The sequence below is a fragment of the Mobula birostris genome, chromosome 1 (assembly GCF_030028105.1).
Source record: "Mobula birostris isolate sMobBir1 chromosome 1, sMobBir1.hap1, whole genome shotgun sequence".
NCBI lineage: Eukaryota > Metazoa > Chordata > Chondrichthyes > Myliobatiformes > Myliobatidae > Mobula > Mobula birostris.
In genome coordinates this window covers 142,044,067-142,063,516 of record NC_092370.1, presented here as the reverse complement: position 1 = coordinate 142,063,516, position 19,450 = coordinate 142,044,067, and the positions used below count along the sequence as shown (strand labels likewise).

At 41.2% G+C, this 19,450-nt stretch overlaps 1 protein-coding gene across 23 annotated transcripts in view; it reads right to left on the bottom strand.

The window, feature by feature from the left end:
- rims2a (regulating synaptic membrane exocytosis 2a) overlaps positions 1-19,450 on the bottom strand; it is a 1,105,394-nt gene that overhangs the window by 588,954 nt on the left and 496,990 nt on the right. For all 23 annotated transcript variants that reach the window (XM_072262764.1, XM_072262846.1, XM_072262801.1 and 20 more), the window contains one exon: positions 4,359-5,308. In XM_072262764.1, the coding sequence (XP_072118865.1) occupies positions 4,359-5,308 (950 nt within the window). The remainder of the gene's footprint in view (positions 1-4,358; positions 5,309-19,450) is intronic.

Sequence of the window (19,450 nt, the reverse complement as noted above, 5' to 3'; positions counted from 1 at the left end):
TGTGGTCTCACCAAGGCCTTGTACAACTTCAGTAGTACCTCCCTGCTCCTGTGCTCGAACCCTCTTACTATAAGTGCCAGCATACCATTCGCCTTTTTCACCGCCTGCTGTACCTGCATGCCCACTTTCAATGACTGATGTATAATGACACCCAGGTCTCGTTGCACCTCCCCTTTCCCTAATCGGCCACCATTCAGATAATAATCTGTTTTCCTGTTTTTGCCACCAAAGTGGATAACTTCACATTTATCCACATTAAATTGCATCTGCCATGAATTTGCCCACTCACCCAACCTATCCAAGTCACTCTGCATCCTCTTAGCATCCTCCTCACAGCTAACACTGCCACCCAGCTTCGTGTCATCCGCAAACTTGGAGATGCTGCATTTAATTCCCTCATCCAAGTCATTAATATATATTGTAAACAACTGGGGTCCCAGCACTGAGCCTTGCGGTACCCCACTAGTCACTGCCTGCCATTCTGAAAAGGTCCCGTTTATTCCCACTCTTTGCTTCCTGTCTGCTAACCAATTCTCTATCCACATCAATACCTTACCCCCAATACCGTGTGCTTTAAGTTTGGACACTCATATATAATAAATCTCTATACATAGGTTTATTAAAATAAACATTTTCAATGAATGAGGAGTAAAAGAAGATAGATCACTATTAGGTTATGCGAATATCTTGACATCCAGCCTCAACAATGCTTAGCTTCATAGAATTTGAAAATAACTTAATGAGAATCAAAACAGCTAGTGAAAGCTGATCTGGCTGTAAAATAGAAACTATAAAGAAATGGACATAAAATTTAAATTGTCCACAAGAATGAAGAATAAAATCATCATGTTTTCCTATATGTTCTTATATACAGTATGTTTTCATATATAAATCTATATGTTATTTTGTGCTTGGAAATTCACCCTGAAATGATGAGGCGAAGGTGAGCTGTGGTGCAGTGATTCTGGAATGTAGGGGTTTGATTTTCTTATACAAGTGAATTGTAAAGCCTTCTGTTGTGACAGGAACACTTTGTGATGGTTACTGCTTCAAGTAGCAGGGCTGATTTGTGTCCACATTACTTTGAATGATGGATTTGTAAAGGAGTGGTTACCATGCAAACCAACAGTGTCTGGAAGGAACTCCACAAATGGTGGTGCCTGCATTCAGAAATTCACTTTGTAAAGTAATAAACAACAGGGATGACAACATATCTATCTTGAGAGGTTTCCTGCACAAGGAATAATTGTTCAATGATTTCAACATGGCATGATAAAATTATACAATTGTGGATAAATTCTTACGCAAGTATACTGGACTCTATATGCATTAGTTATTACTCCACTTTTTAAGAACAAACAGCCTTTTAATATAAAAGGGATGTAGGTGTAGATTTCCATTTCTTTTCACCTGCATCATTCTTTCAGGCATGATTTCAATTTTATTTCCTTACCACTAAAAGATTATCGTCAAGCCCACAGTGAGATATCACCATGGGTTAACAAGTTAGTTCTTTGACTGCCCTAACAGAGGGAAAACAATGAGCAGGATGAAAGTCTGAGTAATGGAGTTCTCGAGCATAGGACCAATCCACTAGAAGCATAGCCAAACACAGTACAGCAAATGAATCAAAAATTCACAGGAGAGAACAATTGAAATGATTTAGAAATCAGCGTTGTGGAGTTGAAGGAGATAGGGAGAGAAAAGGCCATGCAAAAAAAAAGGCATTGCAAACTGCTGACCTGTTTGGTCAAACTTAGTACCGTGCTTAACCAAAAATGCATTTTTCTTAGCAAGGTTGATTGCTATGTAAAAGGCATCTTTGGTTAAACATATAACTAAGTTTGCCCAGAAAAGAACTGAAATAGGTCAAAGGCTGAATGAGAATGTCAGCAGCATGGTGTATGGACTATTCTATGAAGCTCAAAGAAAAGATCGATCTTACTGGAGCCGACCAGTCCCATGGGAGGAGTGCTGGAGGAGGCTCAGGAGAGGAAGCTTGCCAGATACAAGAAGCTGGTCAGCAACTGCTGGAGGTAACGATGATAGGCAAAGTGCATGCCTGTGGAAGTGGGCTACCGGGGTGTCATTGGACAGTTTCTTCACAGAGCTCTCAGCGCATTGCGCATCGTTGGTACAAGGAGGCAGAGAGCCATTGGCAATATTACCGAAGCAGCAGAGAAAGCTTCAAGATGGCTCTGGATGTAGAGAACAAGTCCATGGTGATCCTCAGCACATGCTACCTGAACAGAAATTGTGGCTTAATCGACCATGGCTGGTTCACCTGGATGCGGGTGTCTGGAGTAGAAAGACCTAAAACACTCAATGACCACAGGTTACATCATTGATGATGTGTTCAGAGCAGTCTGAGATATATTCTTCAAATCCTAGTCATGAAGAGATTTTTTGTGGGAATCCTTAACATCATCTCAAATTAGTCGTGAGGATCTACTCCACTTTGAATCAGTGATTTAGAAATAGGATATCTTCACCAGGGAAGAGAGCTTATAGGATGGGTAGAAAACAATGGCTTTGATTTTTTTTTTGTACTCAATTTAAGGATTTTTTTGCTGATCCAGCACCAGATGCTGAAAAGAGTTTGATAAATAGGTGCATTGGGAGGATCGAGAGATTGAGGGGAGCTTGGTTGTAGTCTGTACACAAGGAAATTGATGTTGGGAATTTCAATGAAGTGCAGAAAAGTGGGATTCCATGTTCTTTTGAGTTAGTGCTTTATGAATAAAACAGGCTTGAAATAAGAAAGTCAGACTCGAAGCTCCCAGTGCACCAAGGGGCAGACATACCTTGCTTATTTCTGATATCATCAGCAGACAATATATTACATACAGAAAGCATTGCCTAAATAGAATGTAAAATATTGATGTACATTAATATATGCCAATATTTCAAAGTTTTGAATTATCTTATACAGCCTACAGTACCTGGTCTAAGGCTAAGTTTACACATGTGGCTATTCTTTATTTTTCAGTTTATAATATGATTTCAAATTTATGCATAGCATTAAAATATTAATGGTTATCACTGTTTATCCAAACAATTAAGCCAACAACACATAAACTTTCCTTTCATAATGAGAGCTTCCTTTCAAATAATTCTGAAAGTCCTTAAAAAGTAGGAAGAGTGCTTTAAAAAAAACAGATTGCATACAAATGCTTATTGCTCTACTTATTCCTCTCCTAAAGGGATGATATAATTCAGGTACTTTGGTGTTTCATCCACTTTAGTGCATGTTGGCAGACAGTTCAATCAAGAGACATGAAAACCAAAACTTATTTGATATGACTACACTTCCAGCTGGATAATAGTTCAGTGCCAATTACTGGCCTAGCTGAGAACAGCTAACTCCATGTAAACTTGTGATCAGAACCAGGCCTTCCCAGTCTAATAACTCAGCAATTCATTACTTAAAACAGTATTACATTCTACATATCACTTTGACAGGAAAATATCTCTAAGAGTAACAAAATTAATACCATTTCAGATAAACCAGGGAAAAATACAGCAATTTTAACACATATATAAAATGCAGCATTGCCTTTACCATTTTCCTTTTGTACCATACAGACAGTTAGAAATTCACATACAATTTGAAGCAAACTCTACATTTATGATAGATATCAATTAATTTTTCCACAATTCTTGGAATTTCACATGATGGAAATTATATTCAAATGCCATATAGAATGTGTCTTTTAAAAATCATTTAAAATTATTAATGAACAATCCAACAGTTACCCTTGACTTTAAAACATATTTGGGAGTAGCCAAATTCTGGGCACAATAAATTTTGAATTTTCTAGATCCTGCAGATGCCTCAAAGTGTATTTCTGTATGGTTATATAAATAACACATGTATTTTATGAGAAATTACCTTAAACTTACTAGAAAAGTAATTTTCCAACTTCTAAGTTATCCTCATTGAAAACATAAATTCCTATAGTGATGTGATGCCAGGACACCAGCCATACAGTGATACTTTCCCCAAGTTTCTCTTCAGAATCTATACAGTCTCATTAAGCTACTAGATCAGGAGACATTACCAGTGAGCCAAATAAACTTCAGGCGTCTCATTTTTCAGCAGCAGTTACAGGATAAAGACCAGTAAACAGAACCATGAGTGAATTCTCAAACTGGACTCTAATAATACTTGTATTTTTTTGTTAACTTCACACAGAGCAGGATCAAAATTGTGAACATCATTATCCAAATAACTGAATGGTATTAGCTTTAATTAAACTAAGAACTTTGAGCAACGTACTTACACGACCTTAACCTAAATTAAAATCAGATAAATTATTTAACGCAGTAGAAATGAATAAATGTCTGTGAATGCTTACCTTTTTCACTGACACTTTCACTCTCAATTTCTACGTCATCACAGCTGGTATATTCTGGAGTAGATGCAAGCTCTTCCTCTGAGCTGCTCAACGAGACCTGCCGCATTTTACCTCCTTTCTTTGTTTTATGTGGCTTTGGTGGTGGTGGCCTCACTGATTCCGACTGATCTGAGCTGAGCGAGTCGTTTCGCAGCATGGTTTCCATCTTTTCCCGTTTAGTTTTCTTAACTGCAGAACTTGGATCCAAGTGTTGTTGTTTCCGCATTGAATCAGAATGACGAACGTCACCCCTTTCAAATGGAATTGGACTTCGCCTGGGTGTTGGTGGACTGTGATTTGGGGTCCTTTGCCAACTAGAACTAGGCCCTTGTAGGTCTTGAGTTCTCTCCATTGAGTAAGAACGCTGACTTTGCACAGGGACCCTGCGATCACATGCAGAACGTTGTCGTGACTGCCTTTCCATTCTATGCTTTGAAATTTGTACATCATCCATCTCTGTGTATGCCAAAGAAACATCACTGTGTCTTCGTTCATGACGTACCCGAGACATCTCAGCATGCATTCGCATTTGCTCCTCGTACGGTTGTGGTTTGACAGGATAACGTGCCAAATTTGGATCACTACGATAACGAGTCTGATACTCTCCCTCTCGTCTCTGTCGCTCATATTCATCTCTACTTTGTGTATCAATATCCTCATCTACTAAATCACGGAACTCTTGAGACCGCCTTAGACTTCTGCGTGTGGAGTCCCTGCTTTCTCTGTACTCAATGTGTTCAGAGTCATCGTAAGCCCACGAGCCTCGCAACGATCGCTTGTCACGGTCTGCATATTCTGTCGGCGACCTCTGCATTGCACTTTCCAAAAGTGCATACTGTGATGGATCTGCTCTGTCGTCCTTCTGGTGGTATTTCCGATTGTGTTCCCTGGATGTTGATGGGCTCCTTTTCCTGGAAGGAAATAAATATAAATTCAGTCAGAGGCACTTTGCATGCAGCAAAGTGCTAAATTAAACCATCAATGCCTTGCTGTACATACAGATTGAAAATTGTGAAAGACAGTTAGGCAGTAATTATGACTATCATAAGTGCAAAATATTAAAGCATTTTGCTTACTATTCATTCTAAATTAAACTGCAAATCAAAGCCTGATATCAAAGCACGTCAACATCAAATCATTTTAAGACTCATCACAAAATATTGCTTTCAAACAGAAATTTCAGGCCCATGAAACATCATAGCTTTATTCACACATTTTAAGATTACATCCTCACCTCCGCCCCTCCCCCCGCACCACACACACTTTTATTAAACATCTTCCTCAGTTTACCTTTCCGTTTGCCATTGCACATCTGGGAGATAGAGGAAATTATATCCAGAAGAATGCATCAAATCCAAGCTGGCAAGCACTTTTCGTTAATCTCCCCAAGCTCAGCAAAATTACATTCAAAAGCTTCCAACAATTGCTGCCTTGCTGAGCTTTGCACACAGAATTATTCTCTCCATATATTGTGATTTCATCCACAGCAGCAAATCAGAATCTGCACCGCCATCTCAAAGCAAGAAAGTAGGACATCAGCCCACCAACCTAACTTTGATATGTGGTGACATACAGTGGGAGGAGTGAGGAGTTTTACAGTTTAATGTCGTTATCATGTGCTGTATATAGCTGGAGGTCAAGTAAGATTTTACTCTCCAAGGAAGATTATGGTACTTAGCTGATTACCGACGGACAGTTATGCTTGTAAATTGCAGGATTGCCTTTACTATTTTCCACAGAAATGATTATTTCACTCAGAAATTCACATAAAATATGAAGCAAGCTCTACATTTATGATAATAATCAATTAACTTTTTCCCATAATTCTTGGAATTCTGCATAATGGAAATGATATTAAAATGCCATATAAAATGTGACTATTAAAAATTCATTTTAAATCATTTAAGAGAACAACACATAAACAATCTAGCAGTTACCCTTAACCTTGTACCATATAGGGGACTATCCAAATTCTGGTCACAAGTACTGAATTTTTTAGATTCCGCAGAGTCCTCAAAGTATATTTCCATATAGTTATTTTAAATCCAGGCTACCAGTTTATACATTCCCTTAATTTATTGCTGAACAAAAAAAAAAATCACACAGGAAATGTGCTTTATCATTGCATACGGCTGAACAGTCAATTATCTAGAACTTTCTGTCATACTTGGAATTTAGCCAGTTTTGGAAGTCATTTCAGTTTAGTCACTGCCATTACTCCAAGCACGTATGACAAAAGGTTGCTGTGTCTGATGGACCAAGATTTAACTGCTGATGTGAAGGATTTGAACAGACAATAAAGTGAAAACAAGTAAGTTTTCCCTTATCACTGGAATGCCAATCAAAGGAACGGGAAAGCCATTTCTCCAGAAGTTAAATAGAACAAAGCCCAAAAATGTCATAGCTGAAGTTTCAAATTTTGCTTTAAATCATATAATCATATCATTTGGATCTGGCACTGCTAATACAGGTCTCATAATATTTTAGTATTTGAAAATGTTAAATATTTGACAAAGAACAATTGTTTTCTTTTCATTTTCAAGCATTTTAGTGGTATGTTGGAATAACCTGGTCAATTTTAACAACATAAGATGAAACGAGGTAAGGTTGAACTGGAATTTTGGAACATATTATTAAGAGTAGACCCTTCAGTCTGGTCTATGACCTAACTGCACAAATCTTTTTATAGCTAGTCTCCTAATATATTTGATGGACAAAGATAAATCAAACTCAGATTTGAAATCAGCAATTGACTTATCATTAATTGATGTTTGCAGTACTGTAGTCTGTTCCAAACTTGACTCTGAAAATACAACCAAACTAGTCCCAGAGTGCTTAACCAGTTTATTTCATCCACCTTATTTGTTCCCCATAATAATTTTTTTAAAAAAATCAGCTTTCAAACCTCTTACATTCAAGGGATATGATTTTAAAATCTATGCCCATTGTTTAATGACTGGAATCCGATAGAATTCTGTTAAAGCAATGTTGCCCTCCTGCAAAGGACAATGATTACACATCCTAAGGTATAATAATAAGAATTGCTGGGCTTTGTAAACTGGTTGGGCTACATTTGAAGTACTATTAGGAGGTTATACTTACTTGTAAACCTTGAACACAAAGGCCAACAGTCCATGATCTTTTTGATTACTGTCAGTACCTGTCAGTGACATATCCACCAAGAGGACCACAACCTTGCCGGAGGGTTTGGAGGCTTGCGTGCCTCAATGACCCAGAGAACTATGTTGGCTGAAGCCAGGGCTTTATGTTGTGGCTCTTGGTAGAACCACCCATGTCAAACAGGTCAAAGGGTAGAGGCCAGACTAAGAGTGATCTACTGGTTCTCCAGGTTTGGGATTCAGCTCAGGGCTAACAATCCTGACTGGTCAAACAAAATTGTTATGGAAAGAGCAATGAAGATTTCTTTTCCATCTGAGTGCGATGGTATTCCTGTGTCTCCACTTGGGACTTGCATGACTGACAGTAGTGAAAGCCAAGAGGAAGCTACTGACATGACAAAAGGAAGCCCTGAACACCACCAGAGATGGAGGACCTTCATTGCTGCCCTAAATGCCAGCGGTGTAATCGGCAGTAAGTAAGCAAGTAATTCAGTGACATAAAATGATCCATCACCTTCTCTCTGAATCAGTTTTACACCACTTAGAAACTATTCCATTCTAAACCCCTTTAGCTCAAAGTAGATGGCCTCACATCTCTCTGCACTGAAATCCATATCCATTCCCCAGTGTTTTAGCCAGGCAATGATGATATCCAACAAGAGAAAATCGCCTCCTGACGTTCTATAGCATTACTATCATTGAATCCCGAACTATAAATACCCTGTGCATTGTTATTGACTAGCAACAGAACTGAAGTAGACAGCTACAGCTACAAGAGCAGGTCAGAAGCCAGAAATCCTGCAGCGAGTAACTCACCTCCAAACTCCGCAAAGCCTGTCTATCATCTACAGGGCTCAAGTCAGCAGTGTGATAGAATACTCTCCACTTATCCACATGAGGCTAGCCATAAAAACAATTTAGAAGTTCAATATGGGGAGAACACAGCAGACTGTTTGATTGACAGTCCATCTATCTAGCAGAGTGGCAGCAGTTTGCACCATCCTCAGTATGCAAACCAGCAATTCCCCACCATTCCTTCAACAGCACCTTCCAAATCCATGACACCTACCAGCTGGAAGGGCAGCAAAAGAACAGGAACACCCTTGCTTCCTTAGGAGTCTGCAGGGTTTCGGCATGAATCAGACTCAGAATCAGGTTCGTTATCGCCGGCATGAGACGTGAAATTTGTTAAGTTAGCAGCAGCAGTTCAATGCAATACATACACTAGCAAAGAGAGAGAAAAAAATAATACTCATAAATAAAATAAAACATAATAATAAATAAACAAGTAAATCGATTATGTGTATTGAATAGATATTTTAAAAATGTGCAAAAACAGAAATACTGTATATTAAAAAAAAAGTGAGGTAGTGTCCAAAGATTCAATGTCCATTTAGGAATTGGATGGCAGAGGGGAAGAAGCTGTTCCTGAATCACTGAGTGTGAGCCTTCAGGCTTCTGTATCTCCTACCTGATGGTAACAGTGAGGAAAGGGGATGCCTGGGTGCTGGACGTCCTTAATAATGGATGCTGCTTTTCTGAGACACCACTCCCTAAAGATGTCCTGGGTACTTTGTAGGCTAGTGCCCAAGATGGAGCTGACTAGATTTACAGCGTTCTGCAGCTTCTTTCGGTCCGGTGCAGTAGCCCCTTCATATCAGACAGTGATGCAGCCTGTCAGAATGCTCTCCACGGTGCAACTATAGAAGTTTTTGAGTGTATTTGTTGACATGCCAAATCTCTTCAAACTCCTAATAAAGTATAGCTGCTGTCTTGCCTTCTTTATGACTACATCAATATGCTGGGACCAGGTTAGATCCTCAGAGATCTTGACACCGAGGAACTTGAAGTTACCCTCTCTCTCCACTTCTGATCCCTCTTTGACAAACTTATGTAGATGTATAGCAGAAAGTGTATTGACTGGCTGCATCCGGGCCTGGTATGGAAACACCAATGCCTTTGAACAGTAAATCCCACAAAAGGTAATGGACTTGGCATAGTCATCACGGATAGAGCCCTCCCAGCCACTGAGCACATCTACGTGAAACACTGTCGCAGGAAAGCAACATCCATCATCAGAGATCCTCACCACCTAGCCATGCTCTTTTCTCACTGCTGCCATCAGGTAGAAGGTACAAAAGCCTCAGGACTCGCACCACCAGGTTCAAGAAAAATCTCTACCCCTCAATCATCAGGCTCTTGAACAAAAGTGGATAGCTGCACTCACTTGCCCTACCATTGAAATGTTCCCACAACCAAATGATCTCGATTTTAAGGACTCTTTATCTTGTTATGTTGTCATTATTCACTGATCCTGTTATGTATGGGAGGTACTTCCTAGCTCGGACTGGACTCATCAGTCGCGCCCAGTTACACAAATAACAAATACACCCATTCAAGGATGTCAGTGGTCCTCATCGCTCGCAACAGACACGCACACACATATAGTTAATGAGTATGCCCGCAGGAAAAATAAACCTCGTGGTTGTATGTGGGGACCAATATCCTGGCAGGGAGATTAGCGAGGGCTACTGAGGTGACTTTAAAGTAGAATGGTTGGGGGGTGGGAATCAAATTAAAGAGGCTAGGCGTGAGGAGGATAGTTCACAACAGGGGGATGGGAACCAGTGCAGAGAGACAGAGGGGTGTAAAGTGAGGGTAGAAGCAAAAAGTACTGAGGAGAAAAGTAAAAGTGGCAGGCCGACAAATCCAGGGCAAGCATTAAAAAGGGCCACTTTTCAACACAATTGTATAAGGGCTAAGAGAGTTGTAAAAGAGCGCCTGAAGGCTTTGTGTGTCAATGCAAGGAGCATTCGTAGTAAGGTGGATGAATTGAAAGTGCAGATTGTTATTAATGATTATGATATAGTTGGGATCACAGAGACATGGCTCCAGGGTGACCAGGGATGGGAGCTCAACGTTCAGGGATATTCAATATTCAGGAGGGTTAGACATGAAGGAAGGGGAGGTGGGGTGGCGTTGCTGGTTAAAGAAGAGATTAATGCAATAGAAAGGAAGGACATAAGCCGGGAAGATGTGGAATCGATATGGGTAGAGCTGCGTAACACTAAGGGGCAGAAGACGCTGGTGGGAGTTCTGTACAGGCCACCTAACAGTAGTAGTGAGGTCGGAGATGGTATTAAACAGGAAATTAGAAATGTGTGCAATAAAGGAACAGCAGTTATAATGGGTGACTTCAATCTACATGTAGATTGGGTGAACCAAATTGGTAAAGGTGCTGAGGAAGAGGATTTCTTGGAATGTATGCGGGATGGTTTTTTGAACCAACATGTCGAGGAACCAACTAGAGAGTAGGCTATTCTGGACTGGGTTTTGAGCAATGAGGAAGGGTTAATTAGGAATCTTGTCGTGAGAGGCCCCTTGGGTAAGAGTGACCATAACATGGTGGAATTCTTCATTAAGATGGAGAGTGACATAGTTAATTCAGAAACAAAGGTTCTGAACTTAAAGAGGGGTAACTTTGAAGGTATGAGACGTGAATTAGCTAAGATAGACTGGCAAATGACACTTAAAGGATTGACGGTGGATATGCAATGGCAAGCATTTAAAGGTTGCATGGATGAACTACAACAACTGTTCATCCCAGTTTGGCAAAACAATAAATTAAGGAAGGTAGTGCACCCGTGGCTGACAAGAGAAATTAGGGATAGTATCAATTCCAAAGAAGAAGCATACAAATTATCCAGAGAAAGTGGCTCACCTGAGGACTGGGAGAAATTCAGAGTTCAGCAGAGGAGGACAAAGGGCTTAATTAGGAAGGAGAAAAGAGATTATGAGAGAAAACTGGCAGGGATCATAAAAACTGACTGTAAAAGCTTTTATAGATATGTAAAAAGGAAAAGACTGGTAAAGACAAATGTAGGTCCCCTACAGACAGAAACAGGTGAATTGATTATGGGGAGCAAGGACATGGCAGACCAATTGAATAATTACTTTGGTTCTGTCTTCACTAAGGAGGACATAAATAATCTTCCAGAAATAGCAGGGGACAGAGGGTCCAGTGAGATGGAGGAACTGAGCGAAATACATGTTAGTAGGGAAGTGGTGTTAGGTAAATTGAAGGGATTGAAGGCAGATAAATCCCCAGGGCCAGATGATCTGCATCCTAGAGTGCTTAAGGAAGTAGCCCAAGAAATAGTGGATGCATTAGTGATAATTTTTCAAAACTCGTTAGATTCTGGACTAGTTCCTGAGGATTGGAGGGTGGCTAATGTAACCCCACTTTTTAAAAAAGGAGGGAGAGAGAAACCGGGGAATTATAGACCGGTTAGCCTAACGTCGGTGATGGGGAAACTGCTGGAGTCAGTTATCAAAGATGTGATAACAGCACATTTGGAAATCATCGGACAAAGTCAGCATGGATTTGTGAAAGGAAAATCATGTCTGACGAATCTCATAGAATTTTTTGAGGATGTAACTAGTAGAGTGGATAGGGGAGAACCAGTGGATGTGGTATATTTGGATTTTCAAAAGGCTTTTGACAAGGTCCCACACAGGAGATTAGTGTGCAAACTTAAAGCACACGGTATTGGGGGTGAGGTATTGATGTGGATGGAGAATTGGTTAGCAGACAGGAATCAAAGAGTGGGAATAAACGAGACCTTTTCAGAATGGCAGGCGGTGACTAGTGGGGTACCGCAAGGCTCAGTGCTGGGACTCCAGTTGTTTACAATATATATTAATGACTTGGATGAGGGAATTAAATGCAGCATCTCCAAGTTTGCGGATGACACGAAGCTGGGTGGCAGTGTTAGCTGTGAGGAGGATGCTAAGAGGATGCAGAGTGACTTGGATAGGTTGGGTGAGTGGGCAAATTCATGGCAGATGCAATTTAATGTGGATAAATGTGAAGTTATCCACTTTGGTGGCAAAAATAGGAAAACAGATTATTATCTGAATGGTGGCCGATTAGGAAAAGGGAAGGTGCAACGAGACCTGGGTTTCATTATACACCAGTCATTGAAAGTGGGCATGCAGGTACAGCAGGTGGTGAAAAAGGCGAATGGTATGCTGGCATTTATAGCAAGAGGATTCGAGTACAGGAGCAGGGAGGTACTACTGCAGTTGTACAAGGCCTTGGTGAGACCACACCTGGAGTATTGTGTGCAGTTTTGGTCCCCTAATCTGAGGAAAGACATCCTTGCCATAGAGGGAGTACAAAGAAGGTTCACTAGATTGATTCCTGGGATGGCAGGACTTTCATATGAAGAAAGACTGGATGAACTGGGCTTGTACTCGTTGGAATTTAGAAGATTGAGGGGGGATCTGATTGAAACATATAAAATCCTAAAGGGATCGGACAGGCTAGATGCAGGAAGATTGTTCCCGATGTTGGGGAAGTCCAGAACAAGGGGCCACAGTTTGAGGATAAAGGGGAAGCCTTTTAGGACCGAGATTCGGAAAAACTTCTTCACACAGAGAGTGGTGGTGAATCTGTGGAATTCTCTGCCACAGGAAACAGTTGAGGCCAGTACATTGGCTATATTTAAGAGGGAGTTAGATATGGCCCTTGTGGCTACAGGGATCAGGGGGTATGGAGGGAAGGCTAGGGCGGGGTTCTGAGTTGGATGATCAGCCATGATCATAATAAATGGCGGTGCAGGCTCGAAGGGCCGAATGGCCTACCCCTGCACCTATTTTCTATGTTTCTATATATGTATTTTGATAATAAAATTTACTTTGAACATTGGTACATCACCATCTTGAAGTTGCCTTCCACAGCACTTACCATCCCTGTTTGGAATATATCATTGACCCTTCACCATTGCTGGGTGAAATTCCTGGAACTTTCTCCCTGACAGCATTATAAGATTCTATCACCTCAAACACTGCAGCAGTTCACCACCACTTTTGCAGGGGTAATTAGGGAATGATAATTAAATGCTAACTGCCTATGAAACCCTTCAATGAATTTAAAAATGAACCATTAATATAACTCTGTGAATTAATACTCTGACCTACACTACAGGAAATGCTGATCATCGATGTGTGGGTTTCAATCCCATCGTCTATAAAAACGACCTACACAAAATTCTGGCGGAACTCAGCAGGTCAGGCAGCATCTGGGGAAAAGAATAAACAGTTGATGTTTTGGGCCGAGACCCTGCTTCAGGACTGAGAAGGAAGGGGGTAGATGCCAGAATAAAAAGAAGCAGGCTAGCTGGAAGGTGAGAGGTGAAGCCAGGTGGGTGGGAAAGGTCAAGGGCTGGAGAAGAAGGAGTCCGATAGGAGAGGAGAGTGGACCATAGGGGAAAGGGAAGGAGGAGGGGACCCAGGGAGAAGTGGTAGGTAGGTGAGACAGGGTGGGGAAGTGATGTTTTTGGAATTGGTTTATTATAGTTACTTGAACCGAGTATACATAAAAAAACTCTAGCTTTGCATGCCATCCGTACAGATCATTTCAAAAGATGTCCATTGAGGTAGTGCAAGGGAGAGATGGTAATAGTGATCGAGAAAATGTCGTGTAAGGAAACAATAAGATCATAGGTCATGGGGGGTGATTGTGAGGTCAAGTGTTCCTTTCTAAGGCAGAAGAAAATCTTCAGGAAGTTGGGTGATTTTCCAATCTCTAATGCAGAGGGACAGTGGCATTTCAAATGCAGACATAATCATGCATATGTTGTGGACACTGCTAAAAAGAAATATCCGGGCAGATATAAACTCCAAGGTGAAAGGCAAGTATCTATCACCCCTAATCTGTGGGCATTACTTTGGTGCACAGCAGCGTATAGTTAAGGATGGCACAGTGCAGTACATTACCTAAGCATCAAAGATGAATGATCAACTTTATCCGCTGTACAATTAGGAAATTGCTGTGTTGTGTTGGTGTGACATGCAATCAAAAACAACATTCAATAATTATAAAGAATAAAAATTTTATTAAAATAAAGTTAGAAGTACAGATATGTATAAAAAGAGGTTTAAACTGTTTACAGTGCAGTGACTGAAGTAATATATGGGGGGGGGTGCTTACTGAACAGATTTCTCACATCCTCTTATTTGACAACAGAGGGTGTGAAGGTGTGAGGCACCAGCAATGGTCTGGCTGAACAGGCACTTGGGGGGGCAGTCTTTGAGGTTTGATCTCAGAGTCAAATCCGCGGTAGAACCTGTTCAACTGGTTTGAGAAGAGGGGTTCATTGGGGCAGGTGGGCACATTGTTTTTGCAGTTGATAATAGACTGAAGATTTTTTGAAAATGAACAGTTATTTGCAGAAAACTGCCTCTCTGGTTTGAATGAATATTGGTGTGTGCCAGCTCTGATTGCCTCCTCCAGCTTGCACAAGCATAGAAGTGAAGCAATCAATGCTATAACAACTCTGAGATTTGTCTTCTCCAGGTAGCCACAAAACAAGGAAAGAACATGAAAGTCTTTCAGAGAGAAGTATCAATCCTGCCCCCTCCCCCGCACAAAAAAAGAATGGGATCATGATCATCAACCCCCAAAATCCCTCCCCCCACACAAAATGGAACATAAACATTGACCCCAAACCCACCTCCCTCACCCCCTCACAGACTCCTTCTCCAGCAGTGATCAAAAGGCAGGCATTTGATGCTGAACACTCACTCGCCAACGATATGCAACCATTCAGAAATGTGGAAAATTCCTCAGCTATGTCCTAATAAGAAGAAGCAGGACAAATCCAATCTGGTTTACTACCAGCCATCAGCCTAGTTTAACCAAGAATAAGGTGATAAAATGCTATTAAATGCCACTTACTCACCAACGACCAATGCATGAATGCCCAGATAAGGTTTTGCCAGAACAACTTGGCTCCAAGTTACATCACCACCTTGGTCTAAAGATGGACCAAACAACTGAATTTGACTACTAGACAGCTTCGGACACTATCAGACATCAAAAGTTTCTGGTAACTATTAAAACAAAGGGCAGAGAAAGAAAACACTCCATTGGCTGGAGGTATAAATCAAACAAAGGGGCTGTTGTTATTGAAGGTCATTCATCCCAGTTCCAGCAGTTTGTGAGAACAGTATGCTCGACCCAACCATCTTCAGTCACTTCATCAATGACCTTCCTTCTATCAAAAGGTCAGAGGTCAGAATTGAGTATGTTTGCCATAATATTTAACTGCATCTGCCTCTACAAGTAATGAAGCAGCCCACAAATGCAAGCACTGAGAGCTGAGCAATATTCACGCAAGTAACATTTAACCACAGAAGTCTAAAGCAGTGACTATTTCCAAAAATTGAGAGCAGAGCTCACTATCCTTGATCTTAAATGCCATTGCTCTACACAACTCTCTAATCCAACTTGTATCTTTTGTTGTACAGCCTCCTACAAATAACATGAAACATCCCATTGGATTTTAAAAAATATATATCCTTTGGACCCAGGGTGATCTATCTATTCACCCATAATTTCCTAGTTCCTCAGCATATAGTAGGTACATTAATCTGCCTTGCTCAGGAACAGAATGGCTGACCTCACACTTCTCCACACTAAATTGCATCCATCAAGATCTCTCAATGTTCCAAATGTTCTGCTTCCATCCATACTATTTATTGTGTTACCTAACTTAGTGCCATCAACAAGTTGGATATAGAGCTGTAAAACTGATGCCCTTGTGCAGATCACCCATATGTAATTATGCTGCCAATTAATCACAGTTAATGCACAGGATCAACACATAGACAAATGCACTAATAAATATTTTGCTTCAATTCATAGACAGCTGTTTGATGTCTGCTCTATCCATGCTTAACTTATGAGGGCACTTCATTTCCGGAACAACAACAGCAAAGTCCTACTAAGTTCACGGTGATAATATGATGAAGGAGCAAGCAGGGCAGAATAAGCCCCAATCATTGAATTGCTGTAAGAGAAAGTATCTTTGGTGTCTAAATTGTCCTCATTAGTGTAAGCAACTGTGAAACCTGTCACTAAAAGCTTCTGGAGACATGATCAATCTGCTGAAGGAACTCCAGATGCAGAATTGTTGATGTTTTGGGTCAAAACCCTGCATCAGGACAATCCCAGCCTCTGTAGCCTCTTGGGTCTCCACTGAGTGCTTTTGAACACCTCTGGGATAAGAGATATGAGAAAATATTCCTGAAGTAGTTACAACAGAGAATGGACCCTTTCCTCCATCACATTTGTACTATCTCTGTGGAAGTTGATTCTTCACTTATCTGGAACCCATTTCTTAGTTCCCTTCCCACTCCCTAAGTTCTTAAGATCTCTTCCACTGGGTAGGGCTCATTACCCACATACTCTTCCACTCAGCAGGTCTCCAGTTTCCACAATTCCCTTTCATCTGGTATGTCTGCTTCACTGATGCCTTGGTCCCCACACTCCAGTTCAACTCATTGAGACCCCTCAAGCTGACCAAGCTCCTATAAACTTACTGATTTCACTAGGAAATTAAATACCATGTAACACCTAAACAATCAATTAAAAATGGGTTAGTGTATCAATATGAATAACACCCAGCAGACTGGAAGATCTGAGCATTTGGCACTACAGAAGTCTGATCATGCCAGATTACTGGAGTTTCACTGTTTTATGTATCTGAATGTTTACAGTGCATCCCGTAAGTGAGTAGCGAGCAAAATCTCCTGCTTCATTTGTGAACTCAACAAACTGTTCCTTTGGCCAAGCCAACAGTAAAATTTATATACAAGCCAGAGGAAATCTGCAGATGCTGGAAATCTGAGCCACATACACACACAAAATGCTGGAGGAACTCAGCAGACCAAGCAGCATCTATGGAAAAAAGTACAGTTGACGTTTCAGACCAAAACCCTTCAGCAGGACTGCAGGGAAAAAGCCGAGCAGTAGATTTGAAAGGTGCGGGAGGGGAGAGAGAAACGCCAGGTGATAGGTGAAACTTGAAGGGGGAGGGATGAAGCAAAGAGCTGGGAAGTTGTTCGGTGAAAGAGACAGAAAGCCATGGGAAAAAAATGGTGGGGGAGGAGAAGCAGAGAGAGGTGATGGGCAGGCAAGGAGAAAACATGAGAGAGGGATAAGGGGATGGGAAATGGTGAACAGGGTGGGGGGGAGTCATTATTGGAAGTTTGAGAAATTGATATCCATGCCATCAGGTTGGAGGCTACCCAGATGGAATATAAGGTATTGTTCTTCCAACCTAAGTGTGGCCTCATCCTGACAGTGGAGGTGGCCATGGATGGACATATCGGAATGGGAATGGGAAGTGGAATTAAAATGGGTGGCCACTGGGAGATCCCACTTGTTCTGACAGATGAAGTGTAGATGCTCGTTGAAACAGTTTCACGTTGGGTGAAATGTATTTATTTTAGTAAGCTCAGTATAAGTGAGTTGTGATTACTATAGTCATAGAATTGTGCAGCTTGCACACAAGCTCTGTGGCTCAACTTGCCCTTGCAGATCATGGCGCCAACCAAACTAATCCCACTTGCTCACATTCAAATTTCAAAGTAAATTTATTATCGAAGTACGTATGTGTCACCACATACTACCCCGAGATTCATTTTCTTGCAGTCATTCACATTCACAGTAGAAGAAAGAAATACAATGGAATCAACAAAAAAGCACACACAAAAACTAACAAGCAGCCAACGTGTAAAAGAAAACAAACCGTGCAAATACAAAGAAAGGTAAATAAATAATACAGAGAAAATGAGTTGTAGACTCATTGAAAGTGAGTCCGTAGACTGCCGAATCAATTCAGAGTTAAGGTGAGTGAAGTTATCCATGCTGGTTCAGAAGTCTGATGGTTGAAAGGTAATAACTGCTGCTGAACATGGTGGTGTGGGGCCTAAGGCTCATTCCCAATGGCAACAGTGGCAAGCGAGCACTTTTCTTGTGGCAGCAATCCTTGCAAATGTGCTTCATGGTGGGCATATGTCAGTCACTATGCAAATTAAGAAAGCAGCACATTGGGAAAATGCTAAACTAATCCAGTAAAGTCATCACAGGCACATTAAAGAGAACAAATTTATTAGCGGTTCCTGAGGAGGTCTCGACCAGAGGCATAGAGGAGAACCAGGAGATGCATTGCACTTGGATTTCCAGAAGACATTTGACTAAGTGTCTCACAGTAGCTTAAGTCACAAGATAAGAACACATTGTGTTGGAGATAATATATTGGCAATGGATAGAGGACTGGGTAACAGGCAGGATGGATATGGAAGTCATTTCAGGCTGGCGACCTCTACTCTAACCATAGAAATCAGTCACCGAAAGTAAGCATGCAGGTACGGCAGGCAATGAAGAAAGCTAATGGCATGTTGGCCTTCATAACAAGGGGAGTTGAGTATAGGAGCAAAGAGGTCCTTCTGCAGTTGTACAGGGCCCTGGTGAGACCACACTTGGACTATTGTGTACAGTTTTGGTCTCCAAATTTGAGGAAGGACATTCTAGCTATTGAGGGAGTGCAGCGTAGGATCACGAGGTTAATTCCCGGGATGGCGGGACTGTCATATGTTGAAAGATTGGAGCAACTGGGGTTGTATACGCTGGAATTTAGAAGGATGAGAGGGAATCTGATTGAAATATATAAGATTATTAAGGGATTGGACACACTAGAGGCAGGAAACATGTTCCCGATGTTGGGGGAGTCCAGAACCAGAGGCCACAGTTTAAGAATAAGGGGTAGACAATTTAGAACGGAGTTGAGGAAAAACTTTTTCACACAGAGGGTTGTGGTTCTGTGGAATGCTCTGCCTCAGAAGGCAGTGGAGGCCAATTCTCTGGATTTTTTCACGAAAGAGTTAGATAGAGCTCTTAAAGATAGCGGAGTGAAGGGATATGGGGAGAAGGCAGGAAAAGGGTACTGATTGTGGATGATCAGCCATGATCACAGTGAATGCTGGTGCTGTCTCAAAGGGCTGAATGGCCTACTCCTGCACCTATTGTCTATTGTCTATTGTCTAAATCAATACTGGGATTGTAGCTGCTTACAATACATGTCA